At 39.5% G+C, this 16,867-nt stretch overlaps 3 protein-coding genes and 1 long non-coding RNA gene across 4 annotated transcripts; 1 reads left to right on the top strand and 3 right to left on the bottom strand.

Moving 5' to 3' along the window:
* Nucleotides 1–7,251: 7,251 nt before the first annotated feature.
* Nucleotides 7,252–8,901, bottom strand: LOC133732579 (uncharacterized). The gene is made up of 3 exons (XM_062160156.1): nt 8,742–8,901; nt 8,574–8,628; nt 7,252–7,667 (listed from the first exon to the last, which is right to left on the bottom strand). Exons 1-3 carry the CDS (start codon nt 8,824–8,826, stop codon nt 7,511–7,513), a joined length of 297 nt encoding a protein of 98 aa, XP_062016140.1. The 5' UTR covers nt 8,827–8,901; the 3' UTR covers nt 7,252–7,510.
* Nucleotides 8,902–9,319: 418 nt separating this feature from the next.
* LOC133731982 (uncharacterized) lies at nt 9,320–11,458 on the top strand. The gene is made up of 4 exons (XR_009856881.1): nt 9,320–9,616; nt 10,280–10,371; nt 10,460–10,617; nt 11,101–11,458. It is a non-coding gene; the product is annotated as an uncharacterized LOC133731982 (long non-coding RNA).
* A 1,716-nt stretch (nt 11,459–13,174) lies between these two features.
* LOC133734000 (cytochrome P450 89A9-like) lies at nt 13,175–16,546 on the bottom strand. Its single transcript, XM_062161665.1, has 2 exons — nt 15,523–16,546; nt 13,175–14,856 (listed from the first exon to the last, which is right to left on the bottom strand). Exons 1-2 carry the CDS (start codon nt 16,325–16,327, stop codon nt 14,831–14,833), a joined length of 831 nt encoding a protein of 276 aa, XP_062017649.1. The 5' UTR covers nt 16,328–16,546; the 3' UTR covers nt 13,175–14,830.
* LOC133730895 (cytochrome P450 89A2-like) lies at nt 14,386–14,784 on the bottom strand. The gene has a single exon (XM_062158401.1). It carries the CDS (start codon nt 14,782–14,784, stop codon nt 14,386–14,388), a length of 399 nt encoding a protein of 132 aa, XP_062014385.1.
* Nucleotides 16,547–16,867: the final 321 nt, after the last annotated feature.

Genomic DNA, 16,867 nt, shown 5'->3' with positions numbered 1-16,867 from the left:
TGTAATAGTAACCGTAACCGGTGATATGAACACCTAGGAGAGGTGATTCGCTCACCGAGAGTTCGAAAGTAACCGAGGGTGTCAGAAACCCGTAAATTAGCAATCGAACTCCCAAGAACCAGAACAAATACCATATCAAAATGAGCAGCTGTCTCGGATCCAAGATCCGGATTCGATTACCACCTGGGTCCCAAATGCGGATCCAAATCCGGCCTGAATCCAAGATCAAGTCTGACGGGTCAAACTTGGCAAAGGCCAAGGCCCAACATAAACTGATCTGGGCACCCAAGCTGGCTTCAGCCCGACATCCGGCAACCCTACCAGATCTGCAACGCCGGAAATCTCTCGTCTCGGTGTCAACCACACGACTCCAAGCGCCACCACCCACGGACTGCTGCACCGCCGTCGGTCTCTGGCATGAAATCTCAGGTCACGAACTCCCTCTGGTCCGATTTGGAAACCAGAAACCAGAAAGCAATTCCGACACCCGCGGTCGTGCCAACCTGCACTCCGATCTGGGTTGAAAACCTGCCCATCTCGAGCCCCTCCCACAGCATTCCAAGAGGTCACGGCCAAAAATCCAAGAAGTTCGTAGAGTCCCTGGATCCCAGATCCGGATCCGACCCAAAACCTCCGATAACCCATCGGAAGGTCACCGACCACCTGCACAGATCGAACTTAGCCTTGAATCACAAGTTGTGGAGACCTGAGAGAGAGGGAAAACAACGCAATCCGCCGCCGCAAGAGGAATCATAGACCACGCTTTTGAGGAGCAAATTGGAAGAAAAGAAGAGGCGGTTTGCACCGAACTCGAGATATACGGCACCAAGGGATGTGCCGACATAGTTCTCCATCTGAGATGGAGAAAATTGCAGAAACGACCACCCATAAGGGCGGTGTTCTCTCAAACCCTAGAGGTTGTTTCTGTTCAATATTGGGAAGACATCATTTTATAACATCATAAGGATTTGTAAAATCTAAACAAATACTAGTAAATCAAAAGGATTTGTAACATCATAAGGATTTGTAAAAATTAATCATAAAACATGTACAAACTCCCAAAATCAGAAAATCAAAAGAAAAATACCCCAAATTATATTAGAAATTCTTATTGATTACATGGAAGGTTCTTTGATCCAAGAATGAAAAATAACAAAGAAAATATGACACGTGTGTTCATTATTGATTATGAAATGTGCAATGTTCGGATCCACCTTGAATATGTAAAACATAAGATCGATTATATTAACTCTCAAAAAGCAATACCAATAAGAGGCAGACTACATATCAATTGATACTTCAAGATGTAAAGAAGTTAAATTTAAACAAGAAATGAGTAAGTAAGATCTAAAGATTTGTCAATCCAATTTTTCGGAGCAACTAGAAATGTTTTACTCTTTTATGTCGGAATCCCTGCAAGATAAGATCAATTACAATAAGACTTGCGATTGCCCGATGGAATGCTGACCAAAATTTAAATCGAAACTTATATCTAAAAAGTAGTTTAGTAATAAAAAAAAAAATTAAAAAAAAAGCATACCCACCAGGCGAGAGATTTGCTTCAATTTATGGCAGAAATCGAAGGGCAAAACATTTCAGAATCCCTGCTAGATAAGAACAATTACGATAAGATTTGAGATTCACCCCGGTGGGATGCCGTTCAAAGTTTATTTCAAACTTAAAATCTAAACTTATATTTAAAAAGTAATTTGGTAATAAACAAGAGTATACTGTATACCTGAAAGGCGAGAGCTTTGCTTCAATTTATGAGAGAAATCGAACGACAAAACATTTCCACGCTCCTCAACTGCTTCAACGAGGAAGGTTTGGGTGACTCAACTTTGGTCTTTCGACCTTGCAGTATTTATATCAGCCAAGGCAATACGTTATCTTTATTAAATTTAGGGAAAATGCTCATTTACCCAATTTTAGCTTAAAATGTGCCCACTTGCCCGACTAAGAGTTTTTAAACCCCATTTACCCAAAACACTCTAAGGGATTATTTCCCCTTTACCCAATTAATTCTTTTTATTAATTTTTGGGACTTTTTTGCCCTCTCCTTCAATCTCTCTACTCTCAGTTTCTCTCTCTCTCTCTCTCTCTCCCCCTCACCGATTTCTCTCTCCTCCCCCCTCACCGATTTCTCTATCTCTCTCTCTCTCTCTCTCTCTCTCTCTCTCTCTCTCTCTCTCTCTCTCTCTCTCTCTCTCTCTCTCTCTCTCTCTCCAGAAGACGTCGGATCTCTCTCTCCCTCCCTCCATCGCTCCGGCAGGTCGCCCACGACGCCTGCTCTAGCCATCGCCGCGCCGAAACTCGTCGTCGTGCTCTCCGCTGCCAGGCTCGACGCCAAGCCGACGGTCCTCGTCGCTGAGAAGCTCGGCGAGGCCGGGGTTGACCTTCTGAAGGAATCGACGACGGACTGAAAATGGCTATCTGCTATTGTGCAGTCATAACCATAAAAGTTGTAACATTAGTGCCCCCCAGTAGACTTTGTATTGGGGGCCAATGATGACTGCTTTATTTATTGACGGACTGAAAACTGCTATTCCAAAGTAAATGTAGTGTTAAATTGCAGTAGTTGATAAATGAAAAAAATTGTGTTGTTTGTGTCAGTCTAGTGGGGGGCAGTAGACAGAATATTGACCCTCATAATGTGGGTTTTTAGACATTATCTGTTGTTTTGAGTGTGAATAACTTGTATAATCTGCGAAACATAGGAAGCGGTGTAATGTTTGATGGTCTATTGGGGGGCAGTAGATACATTAGTGCCACCCAATAATGTCTTTCTTAGGAGACAGTAATCATCTCTTGTTGATTTGTTTGTGATAAAGTGCAATACACTGTGAATCCTTGAAACTGGTGCAAGTTTTAATGGTTTAGTGGGGGGCAGTAGACACATTACTGCCCCCAAATAATGTCTTCATACGAAGTCAGAACCCTTCACTTAACTGGTGCAAGTTTTAATGGTTTAGTGGGGGGCAGTAGACACATTACTGCCCCCAAATAATGTCTTCATACGAAGTCAGAATCCTTCACAAAACTGGGGCAAGTTTTAATGGTTTAGTGGGGGGCAGTAATAATGGTTTAGTGGGGGGCAGTAGACACATTACTGCCCCCAAATAATGTCTTCGTGTTAAGTTTAGGGTTTAGGGGCAGCGTTAGGGGCAGTAGACACATTGCCGATGAACTGCGACGAGGACGTTGGAGTGGCTGGATCGCCGATCAATCGAACGGCGACGAGAACGTTGGATCGCCGACTGGAGCTTCATCGTCGTGTTCAGATTTGGACTGCATCTCCGGCGCGGCGATCAGAGAGAGAGAGACAGACCGGAGGTGGAGATCATGGGGAGGAGAGAGAGAGAGAGAGAGAGAGAGAGAGAGAGAGAGAGAGAGAGAGAGAGAGAGAGAGAGAGAGAGAGAGAGAGAGAGAGAGAGAGAGAGTGGAGGTGGAGATCGGGGGGAGAGAGAGAGAGTTTGGGAAGGAGAGAGAGACTGATAAGAGATGGATGAGTTTTAATTTAATTAACAGGGGCTAAAATGTCAATAGATGTAAGATTGGGTAAATGGGGTTAAAAAACTCTTGGTGGAGTAAGTGGGCATTTTTTGGGCTAAAAATGGGTAACTGGTCACAGCCCCTTAAATTTATATTGAAATCTATTTTACATCTAAGTGTAGGTGGATATTAACGGGTTAAAGCTGTATTCCATAAGAATCTATAAGTGAGATGATATGTGTTAACATAAAAAATAATGAAATTACCAAATAGGTCAAATTTTTTCAAAACATTTACCCATTTAGACAAGCCTTTATTGTCAAATAATAAATTATAATATGACAATGAGAATTACACACATATAAAGAATTGTTAAATGTTTTATTTTTTCTATCAAAAAGAGATGTCAATCCATTAAAATGTAGTAAGATGTATATTATACACAAAAAGTTAGGCATGTTAAAAAATGAGTTACCATCTAGAGGCCCTAGTAAACTAGAAACCTACGTAAGGATGTCTTGAACATCGGTGTTCCTCAAATAATGAAACAACTTGACACTACTAGAGATTAAACCGAACTAGATCCAATTCAAAATCCAATCTATTCATTTCTCCCTAAGCAAAGGGGGTTGCTTCCTGCCCTTCAAGAACCGGAGCACACTTCAATGTACGCTTCTTTCTTGGTTTCTTCAAACCCACCAAGACCGACTTCAGGCTTGACATCTTCGACCTTGGGTTTGTTCTTGCTACCTACCAGCCCCCCTACTTTGCACTTCTTTGTCGGTGACACCACCAAAGCTCCTTCAAGAGGCAGCTCTAAAATGGGTTCAAAATCTAAATGAATTGGTACAGAAGGAGAACTCCCCAATTGTTTGGAGCACTTGCTGCAAGTGACAAAGGCCAGAGACACCAGCCTTTGTCCCCAAAAATATTAGAGAAATCTGGACTAGGTTTAACAGCCATTGTCTGAGGGTTTGAGCCAAAAGATTTGACCTGAGCTGCAAGTGCTTACGCTGACATTCCCATAATGGTGAAGAGAAGGGGTGTGGGTGCATAAGTAAATAGATTGGCAGCTCAAGCTTGATCTACTAGAGCTCTCTCAGGCGCTTCCTTTGAAGTTTGAACCTAACAATACCGCCGGTAAATCCAGCATTGCTGAAACATCCAGTGGCTATGGGTTAATACATGAAGGACTCGCAGTGTTGGTGATGGATTTACTATACATGAGTCCTACAAATCCAGCAAGCTGAAACATCCTTCACAATCTCTTATCCAATAATTTATTTGCCAGTGGCTACGGCGTTGTAGGACTCGCGTATAGCACCTCCACTTACAGGGTTTGTTCTACCTCAAACTGGCCAGCAATTAGTTTGCCCAAAAATAAAAAATTGACCAGCAATTCTTCTAGGTCCCGTTTGGTTGACCGTAATGTTATAGTGGGAAAAGGAATTGTACTAATTTTCCTTTGAATGATGGAATAGAATTGATTTAGCATTTTCATTTGTGGTGTTTGGAAGGATTCAAGACTTGAGATTAGAAAATGGTTTGAGAGAATTAATTTGTTGATGATTTTCCAATAATGCCCAATCGAATTAAATATGGAAGATTAAAAATGAATGAGAGGAGATAAGAATAATTGACCAGATTTTATGAGGGGCTAAACAAGTAAATTTTCAATTCCATTGAGTGAAGGAATTGAAATATCACACCCTAGATGGTATTTCTATTCCGCCTCTTTTATGGAATTGAACTCCAGTCAACTCATTTATTTTACTTTCCTTTCCAGACTTATGACTTAACCAAACACGACAATTTATGGCACGTTTACTTACTTGGAATGGAAAATAATCATGAATCGGAGACAAGTGGAATGGGAGAAGAAAGGAATCGGTATTGATTCCGGAGGAATGATTCCTAAACCCATCTCCCCCCTTCGTAATCGAATTCCTGAGTATTCAGGAATTGATTCCTGATAAGGAGGTGGGACCTACATCAATTCTGATTCCTTCATGTGTTAGTAAACGCAGGATTTCTTTTACCCGGAATCATTCCGATTCCTTTATGTGTTAGTAAACGCAGGAATGTTTTTACCCCGTAATCATTCCCTTTCCTTCCAAGTAAGTAAACGTGCCCTTAATGGAATGGAAAACTATTTCACATTCCAGATTTGTTTTCCTGGCTAACAAATGGGTAGAGTGTGTTTGGATGAGGGAAAAAATTATGGAATTTAATTGAATGAATTCATAAAAGCCAATTCCCTCGTTTGATATTATCAGATTGGAAATTTTAAATTTCTCTGTGGAAAAAAAAATCAAGGAATTCATTATTTAAATTCCCCACTTCAATTTCCACTCAAATAGATGTCATTTACGAATTCCTTTGCAGTATTCAATTTTTATTTCCAAAACAAGGCTTTTTGCTATTTTTTATTCTTTTTTAACTTTCATGATTTATTACACATTTCAAATCCTAAATAGATACAATCAAACAATAGAAATTGCAATTAATAGAATTTTAGCGAAAATTCTTCTACCCACCTAGGTGGGTGGTCACCTAATGCGTTGTCAAGAGATCTAGCTTTCTGAGGCGACTACGCGATCTGAGCCATCAGATCAGCCGTTTGTTAACAAAGCCGGTCACCGTCAGCGCCGTTAACTGGTTTGAAAAAAAACTCCACAGTCAAAGAGGTAAAAATCCTAAGAACGGCTAAATGAAACAAAATAATTAATCAAGCTTTTGCGGAGTCACTGAATGCTTGCGCATATCGGCGGACTCTATTGCCTGCCGATTAGCGGGGAGTTGACATCATCGGAAAGGTGACACCCAAAGCATCATGGTCCGCCTAACCAGTCCATCTTTCTCCAAAGAAGCAACCCGCCCGCTCGAAATCGGCTTTTCAACTTCTTTGATTGATCTGGTTTGTTGAATTTGATTCAAATTCTAGCAATTTATCTATGGTGGAACGAAGGTGAAATTGGAAGCTGATAGAAGCTATGAAGGAACAAAGACAGAGGTCCTGCAGTACTATTTTTCATCTTCATTTTCTTTCATCTTCTCCACCATTGCTCGTTGAAGTTTCTGAAGCCAATCAAGACTATGATCCTCTTCTAGAAGTCGACGATGAAGCTAGATCGTGCTTGATTTAGAATATGTGGGTTTCGGAATTAAATGGTGGATCGAATGTTATGGGTGAATAGATGGATTTCTGATTGTAGTTGGAAGAATGTTGAAGAAGGGATTAAAGACTTTGAAATCGTCGCAGGATCTGGAGAAGGAAGAAGAGCTCTCAGAACAAGACCAAGGTCAATAAACTTAAATGTTGGTGTTGGTGCGGTGGCTAATGCATGATGTGTTGGGATGGCAGCTCAGGTTCGAGCCATCTCATCCCCTTTTGGTTCACTTTTTTTTTTTTTTGTTCAATTTATAATAAACTGAATTTAGGGTAACAGCGCGTGTATTGCACGCATAGTTGAAGTCCCCAGGTGAGCACCCACCTAGGTGGGTGGAAGAAGCTCCGGAATTTTAAATTGATGAAGTTAAAGATTCCATCCAAACGCACCTAGAGAGATTGTGAAGGCTGCTAAGTGCTAAATTGGGAATTGGGGAAATGTTTTTTGTAGTCTGAAAGAAAACAGCATGCCTCAATATGGACCTGTTGCCAAACTCTGAACTCAAACATATGCACAAAGAAGAATTTAGTAGCAAAGGATTAGCCATTCGGTACTTCAGCGGATATCTGAATCTACTACACTTGTGAGGGAACAAATATTGTTTTAGACTGAGTTCATGAATTATAAGTCTTCAGGTCTGGAAACCTTTTCCTCAATAGTAATAAAGAAGCTTCTCTATAGTAACAAAAAAGCTTAACATTTGCCACTGCACTTTGGTAATTACTAGTGCAGAAAATGCCTGAAACCATGTCATATATTATAACAAAAGAGGAACTGATACAGGGATAACAAAAAGACAGATGAATCTAAATCCTAATATAAGAAACAATATGCTCGATCGGAATCCTTAGTCGTATAGCAGTTTTGCGGATTGAGTTCTCAAGGTTTTGCTTTCATGCTTCAATACTTTCTCAACAGCCTTCTCCCTTTTCGATATAGCTCTTACTACAGCTTTCTTCTTCCGAGCATTCTTGGTTCTCTTCATTTGTCTCCCCTTTATCTTTCTGTCACAGGAAAGTTTCACAATTAGGTGGAAGACAACGTAAAACAGATTGATTCAGAAAAAAAATTGTAAACGAAACAAGAAACGCAAGTAAGAATGGTTAATCACCATGGCATATAGGTCAACTGAACTGACAACAGACAGGTCAAGGACCGAGGTAGAATTTCTTAATTCTAAGAGACAATACAACAGAAATTCTATTAACCATACGTCATAGATAAACATTTAATGAAATGGCAATTAATATTCTAAGAGACAATACAACTGAAATTCTATTAACCATACGTCATAGATAAACATTTAATGAAATGGCAATTAATCCACCCCCTCTGATCCTTCAGAGAGCAGTTTCACCAAGCTCTCCTAATAACAAACTCAAAGCACACTGAAGCGCTCCCTCAGACACATAGGAATGCGTCATAACAGTTCTTCTCACCACAAAGCATGAAAAAAAAGGGTCAAGCGTAGTAGAGGTACCCCTATTGCAGAACTCAGGAGTGGAAAACTGTTGGTTCCTAAAGTTTCTCATGCCACACAGTAATACCCCGTTTAACAAAAAATCTTTCTGTTATAACTTATAAGAATGTCAATTTATACATCACAAACATCCAGCCCATTAAACGTGGTATCCAGAACACAAGTACAGAAAAGCCACTTTCTATTGCAATTTTTGAAGACTCGTAATATGCATATATTTGGGCAATTCATCAGTAAGCAAAAACAACACACTGAACCATCAGTGAGCAAGAGAACTATTGTTTCACGTATAAACATACCAATAATGCATAATTTCACCTATATTCATTTCATCATTTTAGCATTCACATCATGGCTTACAAATTTTGCAGTCTTGATTGAATGTTACTGGATCCAACATAACACCAACTACTAAATAGCTGATACTTACAAATTGGAAGCAGCGCCACTTGGGTTTTGAGCCCCAGACTCTGAAGTATCCATTTCTGCGCATAAAGAACAAGAATTTATACCCAAAATTGGACATTAGAGGATGGAATTTGAAGAATTAAACTAAAAAAGAAGCATCAAAGTCTAGAGGAACAGAATGAGAAATTACCTTGAGGGACATCTGAAACGGGCAATTCTGTGACGTCCATTGAATCCGCGTCCTTTCTTTTCTTCTTGCTCCTGTTCTTCGCCATCGCTTTAGAAATTTAGAAATTTAGGGATTGAGTTTGAGAGAGCAGAGCCGAAAAATCTGAGAGTAGAGTAGTGAGAATGAATTAGGGTTTAAAGAGAAAGACCCGGTTAAAGGCGGGTATGGGCTGAGTAGCAATAGTTTTTTCAATTGGACCATTAATAGATTTTGGGCCTCTTTGGACAGACTTTCTTTATTTTGGATCGAACCAAACCAAACCAGTCAACAACATTTGAAATTTGATCGCGCAACATTTTTAAGCGAAGAGAATCCTAATTAGAAAAGGAATCCTACTCAACAACTGATCTTTTGTCTGTTATTCTTTTCTTTTTTGCAATTTGAGAAGAATTCTCTCTGCAATATTATGTACCTGTACCATTCATTTCTATGCAAGTATATTTGTGAGAAATGCTTATTTTTGTGGTTGATGTTAGCAATTTGAGTTCGATTATCTCTAAGTTGCAAGGTTTGTGGATATTTATAGGGAAGTGTAATTCTCTCTTCTAAAGATGCAACTCCCTTATGAACAGTAACTCCCCTTATGAATAGTGTGCTGACGACGTTACCCCTGCCAATCTAGAGTTTTACTTGATTGCCCTCAGTGTTGTGCTGTCTCTCACTGGCCATCTGCTCTGTTGTTTTGTTGCCACGAAGAGAGGGGGTTCGATCTATAGTCTAAAAGAGAGAGGGGGGAGAGAGAGAACGATTGCACCCACCCAGAGGAAGAGAAGAAGAAGAAGAGGGGGACATGAAGCTCTCAGGGAAATCACTGGTCCGGGCAATCCAATACTAAGGTAAACTAATTCAATTTCTTGGTCATTGATTGTGGAGTTTTTCGAAATTGTTTGCTCTTGCTTTTTTGCTGCTCTTCTCCATCGAATTGTGACGGTAAACTCTTTTTTAACACCGTTTTTGAAGTAGGTACAGAACTAAAATTCTGGGTGTTGATAATTACCTTTTTCATGTGTCCCGATCGTATGATTTCAATGACTTTATTTCAAACAAAATTATGGGTTCTTGGTTTCCTGCGTTTATCATTGTTCTGATTTATGTTTTTGCTTGGTTCACTGTCATTTGTGTACTGTGATTTGTTGGAATTTTTGGTCAAATGGTTCTCTATCACTCTTACTCAATCACTCTGTGTTTGCATGCTTTTTGGGATCATCGAGTCCTTTTGGGTTTTTGAGTTTCCTGTGTTTGCATGCTTCCTTACTGCTATACACCCTTTCTGAATGTTTCCTTTCTTAGAAGATAGAGAAATCAATTGCAGAGGGAGTCTATATTGTTCTTCTCGGTGTTCAAGTATATTTTTGTTCATCAGTTGGCCCAAGTTATACTGCAAGCATTAGCTTTGAATCATAAATTTAATTTCTATTTTGTTTACTGCTTTTTGCATTCAGAAAGGGTGTATAGTAGTAAGGCCAGGTTTAGAAATGTGATAGTTGTTCACTCTTCAGGTTTAGAAACAGTTGATGGGTGTTCAAGATTTGGAAACTGTGGAAAATTATCTCTATCAGATTTCAACCTACTTGATACCACCAATAACAAGGTAAAGTGCCAGTCATTCAAAACATTTCACAATAGTTTAACTACATCTTCATTATTATGCACTAAACACCTCTGCAATTAAACTTCAGGAGTAGCTCAAATACTGCAGAGCTACTCTGAAAAAAATTGTAGAAGAAGATGGGTGGTACTACCTGGGATGCTCGATCTGCCACAAACAAATGAGGAAAAAACTGGACAGCGAATTGCTCATATGCCAGCAGCATGATATGCAGCACGGCCAATATATGTAAGATACTAAAATGTTCTTTATGAAGTGTTCAGCAAACAGAATATTCCACTTGAATTTTCAATGTTTGTTTCCATTATTTTTAGTTGGTGTTTGTTTAGTTTAGGTAACAGTTCATTATATATCCTCAGGTGCTACTGATCATTTACTATGATGTTCTTTGGTATGTTGTTTGGTCTAAAGCCTATGTCGCTTTGAGGGAAACTGTCTTCTGATAAGTGATGCAAAACATTGGTGATCTATTGGTTCTATTTGTAACTTGCAATATAGTCAATGCGTAATCCACGATTCCCTTCTGTTTTCTATACTGCTGACCATTGACTATAATGTAGTTATATCACTTCAACAATCGTCCTGAGATTCAGATTTTCTTACCTTTCAAATATTCCTACCCTTCCGTTTTGCTTCATGTTAGTATCATATCTACTTGGTTTCTGCAATTACTTCCCCACATCCCTAAATTTGATCCATGTCTTAATGCAGCTTCAGAGTCACTGTTCTCATTGAAGATGAGACTGATCAAGCACATGCAGTCTTAATGGGCAAAGAAGCAGAAGAAATCTGTGGAATCTCATGGGAGAACTTGATTATCAAGAAAAACTGCAAAAACCAAAGAATCATACCACAAGAAATTCTTCAATTAGAAGGAGAGATCAAACTGCTGAAATTGAAGACAGGAACAAAAAGAGATTTCCTTATAAAGGGGGTGGGTATACGAAGATGTTCACAAGTTCACACCAACCCAAGATATCGAACCAACAACTTCCACGCCAAATCCTCTTAGATTTGGGAAGAAGAGGAAGGAATTATTCAAAGCAAAACCAAGCAAGAACCCAAAAAGGCAAGTCTTAAAATCATCGCGACAGATTTTCTTTCCACTTATTTTCTGCATTTTATCTACTCTGTCCATTCAGTTTAGGCATCCCTTAATTAATGACACAATCTTTTATACAGAACCTTCATGTGCTTTGTATATTTCAGTGACAACTTTGAACCATCAGATCAGACCAGCAAAAATACATCGGCTCAATCTGACAAAGAAGACCTTACCTAGCCACTTCTGCTTTGCAATCCTATGCTTTCTGCCTTTTTGTGATGAGCACCAATATCTATAGTTTTTTGTAATGCTAATGGTCCTTGAAAAACAATGTCATGCTGTGACATATAAGCACTGGTTGTCAGGACCATTCTCTATGTTTTTTGTAATGCTAATGGTCTCTGAAAAACAATCAACCAAGACAGCAGACCTTCTGTACATCAACTGATCAATGTACATAAAAGCTTTTTGGCTGTTCTTCTTTGTTTCACTTTTTTTCAACAATCCACCAATTAGTATTGCGGCTAAAAGACCCGCAGCATCGCGCGGGCCTTTTTACCTATTATCACCCTATTTGTGCATTGAAGCTGAAAAATGGATATTTGTGGTTATTTACATGGTGATGTTCTATAACAACTCTATTTAAAGAGAACTGAAGATATACATTAGCTCGAGTAACACATATAACAACACGCTATAACATAAAAACTTTAGAGCATCTTTAGCAGACTCTATTGTGGCTCCTTAGCTATTTTGGAGAGCATGTTTAGCTTTTTATCTATTTTAGCAGCTGCACCAGACTCCTAAGTGGCTCTTTATTATAACTTTTAGCTATCTCGCTCCTAAATATAGAGAGCGGGATGTGGCTCTCTATAATTTAAAACATTTCTTTTAGTTATTTTATGTAATTTATAAATACATTTAAACTATTTAATATTCATTTAAAAATAATATAAATTCAAAACTAGCTAAAATAGAGAGCATTGATGCATACGTAATTCTAAAGTGGCTAGCTAATATGAACTTTTAGCTACTTTAGCTCAAATTTGACTCAAAAATGGCTAGCATTGCTAAAGATGCTCTTAGACCATTTTTAGCAAACTCTCTATTTTGACTCCTTAGCTATTTTAGAGAGCATGTTTAGCATTTTTATCTATTTTAACAGCTGCACCAGACTCCTAAGTGACTTTTTATTATAACTTTTAGCAATCTCGCTCTTAAATAAAGAGAGAGAGAGATGAGGCTCTCTATAATTTAAAACATTCGTTTTGAGTTATTTTATGTAATTTATATATACATTTAAACTATTTAATATTTATCGAAAAAACAATATAAATTTTAAAACTAGCTAAAATAGAGAGCACTCATGCAAAAATATTCCTAAAGTGGCTAGTCAAAATGACTTTTTAGCTATTTTGACAAAAATTTAACTCAAACTTTATCATTCATATATGTTGCTACCGTCTTTTCCTAACGCTCATGTCTTATTCATCTTCTAGCTAGGGTTTTTATTTGTACTTGTTTTCCCTCCTCATTGACTTCTTCGCCACGTACTGTGCATCCCAACGATATATCTTATATAATATGAACTAGTTGACTTTGCACGTAGCAGATAGCTTATGGATTTATATTAATGCATAAATATTTCTTTATTTATATAATAAATAAAATTCTTTCAAGGTAGTACTTTAAATAAGATTTATATACAAAAAGTGTCATCAATCATCATTCGGCCGGGCTTATTGTCAAACCCTAAAAAATCCAAAATAATTACAAACCTTTAGCATACATAAGATAGACCATAAATCCTTTCAAAAAAGAAAAAAAGATAGACCATAAACATTCGAGTTTATATGCATGTTACTGATCATTTACCCGATTAACGAATCAAGCAAGAAGCCAGTAGCTAGCAAAAGTACGTAAACTACAACTTGAACATTTTATTGTTTCATTATACATTCATTATTTATACTGCAGCCCAAACGCAGTTGGCAAATCAATAAGTATAATACGATCGAGTACAGATCCACGACTCGTTCGAAGGAGTTCACATGTATTCTCATGTCTTCAACCTTGGAGTGATATGTGCCTGCAATGGATTCTTCATCCCCCAACTCGTCTCCTCCTTCTCACTCAAATCAACCCCAACTCCCTCCACAGCTCTCCACTCGAACTTCCAAACCAAATTCGCCACAAAGTACTCCAAAAGCAGCATTGCCAAACTCGAACCAGGACACATCCTTCTCCCTACCCCAAACGGCATCATCTTGATCTCCTTACTACCAGTTAAATCACACAAGTTCTCCTCATCACTCAGAAACCTCTCAGGCTTGAACTCCATCGGCTCCGCCCACACCTTCGGATTGTTGGAGAGGAAATATCCCACATTGGAAAAGTGACAAATAAAATATAACTTATAAGTGGGTGGCTCTTACCCAATTGTACCGAGGCCTTTTGTGATTAAAACCCAACACCTAACGGGTGGTTAAGTTGGGACAGTATCGGTACAATGGTGGGCCACGGGCCACGCTTGTCGCTGTTTAACATGGTATCAGAGCGGGTCCTTCTCCAATTGCGTCTCCACGTAGGCACGTATCATGAGCCCAAATTGGGGTTCCTTGTATTGCCATTGAAATTACCAAGTGTCCAATGTGGGCCTTGGATTGTATTGACCAAGTCTCCGATATGAGACTTGTGTCCCAATTTCCAATGTGGGAATTGGATTAATTAATTTCACGTGCACTAACCTAGAGTTAGGTTGCACGTGAGGGGGCGTGTTGGAGAGGAAAGATCCCACATTGGAAAAGTGACAAATAAAATATAACTTATAAGTGGGTGGCTCTTACCCAATTGTACCGAGGCCTTTTGTGATTAAAACCCAACACCTAACGGGTGGTTAAGTTGGGACAGTATCGGTACAATGGTGGGCCACGGGCCACGCTTGTCGCTGTTTAACACGGATCCCGCCCCATCTCCGCCACAGAGAAGTTCACAGTGCAGTCCTTTGGCACAACGTAACGCCCGTCCAAAATGAAGTCCTCAGTGACAGAGTGCGGAAGCAAAAAGTGCGACGGCGGGTGAAGACGCAGACCTTCTAGCACAACCGCTTTTAAATACTTCATTCTGTGCAGGTTCTCCTCTTCCACCTCTTCAACTTCTCCATCTCCCACAATTTGTCTAATTTCTGTGACAAGTTTGTCTTGAATGCGTGGGTGTTTCACTATGTTTGCCATCATCCATTGCAGTGTTATGGCAATTGTGTCTACGCCGGAGTTGAGGAAATCCGAGCATTGGTTCACCACTTCTACTTCATCGAATGTTCTTTTCTCGTCGGGGAGTTCTAAATCCATTAAGGTATCAACAAATGCTTGATTGTTGTTGTTATCTTCTTTTCGGTTACTCGAGCATTTTCTTTCCTTTATCTGCCAAAAAACAAACAAAAGTTAACTTCAAGCAAGGACTTCGATGGATTCTTGTCTTGGCTATTTTGATATATAGAAAATTAGAAAAAACTCCCTAGAATTTTTATTTTTTTAGAGACTGTCCAAGCTAATATATATTTTGATGGATTTTTTTTTTTTTTTTTGAGAATAATGGATTTTTATCTTTTGCCTTCAATAATCCATCAAAATCAGTCAACCGTCTATATTTTATATGCCCTCAATAATCAGTCAATCCTATTAATTTAATGCAGCGAACCGTAGACTTTATCAATTTGACAATAATGTTTTCTCTCCATCTAAATAAAGTAGAAGATTATTGGATATAATTCGCAATCTTTCAAATACATTCAAAAGAATCAAAACCTTTATTGACCTTTGAACTTGCTGTTGGTGGCGGCATATAACAATAGTATGGATGAATTGCTGATAAAATCAAAACTTTGATCTAATTGTAATGTTTGGAATCTCATTGAGAAATGTAAACGGTTGAAAATTACGGATGGGAGAAGTTCAAGTTCTCCAAATTTAGAAATTATTTTCGTTAAACATTTGTATTTTCTCATTTTCTTGACTATCCTAAACTCGATAGCAGTTATTTATCCTAATTTAATTGACTAAGAAAAGCAAAAATAGAAAAGATGTCACCTTCTTCCGTGCTTGTATCAGAGGCAGCAGGAGGTTTATTTGCTGCTGGAGAATCTGGAAGAAGCGACTCCACCATGTACCGCTTATAAAACAAAATCTTGGTAAACCATGCAGGCCCAAAGTTGAGAATCTGAAACTCTCCGACCAAACCCAACAGAAGCCGACGCTGAACGTCCACAATTTCTCTCACCTTCTCCTCCTCCATCTTCTCACCAAAACACATGTACAGAAACAAACCCGTCATGGACATCCGGAAATGATCCAAAACTCCCACCATGTTACGTCCCGATGACGACGACGTTGCAAGACGGCTAGCTAGGCTGTCTAGGGCCCACTTCCGGGAACCGGCCAAGGCCTTGAGCCGAGACGGAACCATGAGCTCAGAGACGAGGTTCCGGCGCAGGAGGCGCCACGTAGAGCCGTAGCCAGAGGTGGCGATGATGCGTTGGTTGCTGGTGATGAACTTGATGGATGGTTGGACCTCAGGGCGGTCGGCAAAAACGGCACCGTTGTTGACAAGGGCTTGGTGGGCGAGGGAGCGGTCGGCGATCATGATGACGGGGTAAGAGAAGGGGACGGGGACAGAGATGATGCCGCCGTACGTGGCATGTAGGTCACGGAGGACGGGTTCGATGCCGCGGGAGGCGAGTTTGAAGAGCCATATGAAGGTGCCGACGACGGGTATGGTGGTGGGACCCGGAGGGAGTGGGGCGTTGAGTTTGTGGGAGGGTTTGTAGGGGAAGAGGATGAACTTTAGGGTGAAAGTGAGGAAGACGGAGAAGGGTATAAGGAGCCAGGCTCCCATGTTTTCTTAATTGGCAACTGTGTTGTATGCTATATATGAAGAATACTAGGGCTATATATTCTCACTGCACCATATATATGTCTGTACATGCATTTGTTCTCTCTCTGGAGTAATGGGGGAGCTATTCTCACTGCATATATAGGCAATAGTACTAGGGCTGTTCTCACTAGACTCAATGCATGAGCGATATGATCGATCAGGCAATAGGCAGCGTATTATATAGGTGTGTTGAGATTTCTTCCAAGGAAAAGGCCAGGACTTCTTCAAATTGCAATTATTCAAAATAATTTGTTGATAGTCACTTTTTTATTCTTTTTTGTTATATCGGAGGGAATTAAATGAATCCTAACTAGCATACCCTAACTCAATTATCCTCCTCTCTCCCTACTACTTGGACTAACCCCAAGAACAACTTGCTGATCAGCTATTATTTTAATTTTCGGCAATTATGCAATCTACAACTTGCAGACGAAGCTAAAATTAATGTTGAATGTAGACTGTGGGGACTTAGATCCATCATATACTTGGACCAACCCCAAG

Source organism: Rosa rugosa, chromosome 2 (genome assembly GCF_958449725.1).
Source record: "Rosa rugosa chromosome 2, drRosRugo1.1, whole genome shotgun sequence".
Lineage (NCBI taxonomy): Eukaryota > Viridiplantae > Streptophyta > Magnoliopsida > Rosales > Rosaceae > Rosa > Rosa rugosa.
Note: the sequence above shows the minus strand (reverse complement) of the source record. Positions and strands in the feature narration are given on the sequence as shown.

Bases quoted from the DNA above. Each gene is read 5' to 3' on its own strand.
- LOC133732579 (XM_062160156.1), bottom strand. From the start codon at position 8,826: ATGGCGAAGAACAGGAGCAAGAAGAAAAGAAAGGACGCGGATTCAATG. The intron at 8,629-8,741 runs GTAATTTCTCAT...CTTTATGCGCAG, and splicing joins CGTTTCAGATGTCCCTCAAG to AAATGGATACTTCAGAGTCT. The intron at 7,668-8,573 runs GTAAGTATCAGC...TTCCTGTGACAG, and splicing joins AGTGGCGCTGCTTCCAATTT to AAAGATAAAGGGGAGACAAA.
- LOC133730895 (XM_062158401.1), bottom strand. From the start codon at position 14,784: ATGGATTTAGAACTCCCCGACGAGAAAAGAACATTCGATGAAGTAGAA.
- LOC133734000 (XM_062161665.1), bottom strand. From the start codon at position 16,327: ATGGGAGCCTGGCTCCTTATACCCTTCTCCGTCTTCCTCACTTTCACC. The intron at 14,857-15,522 runs GTGACATCTTTT...GTTTTTTGGCAG, and splicing joins TGATACAAGCACGGAAGAAG to ATAAAGGAAAGAAAATGCTC.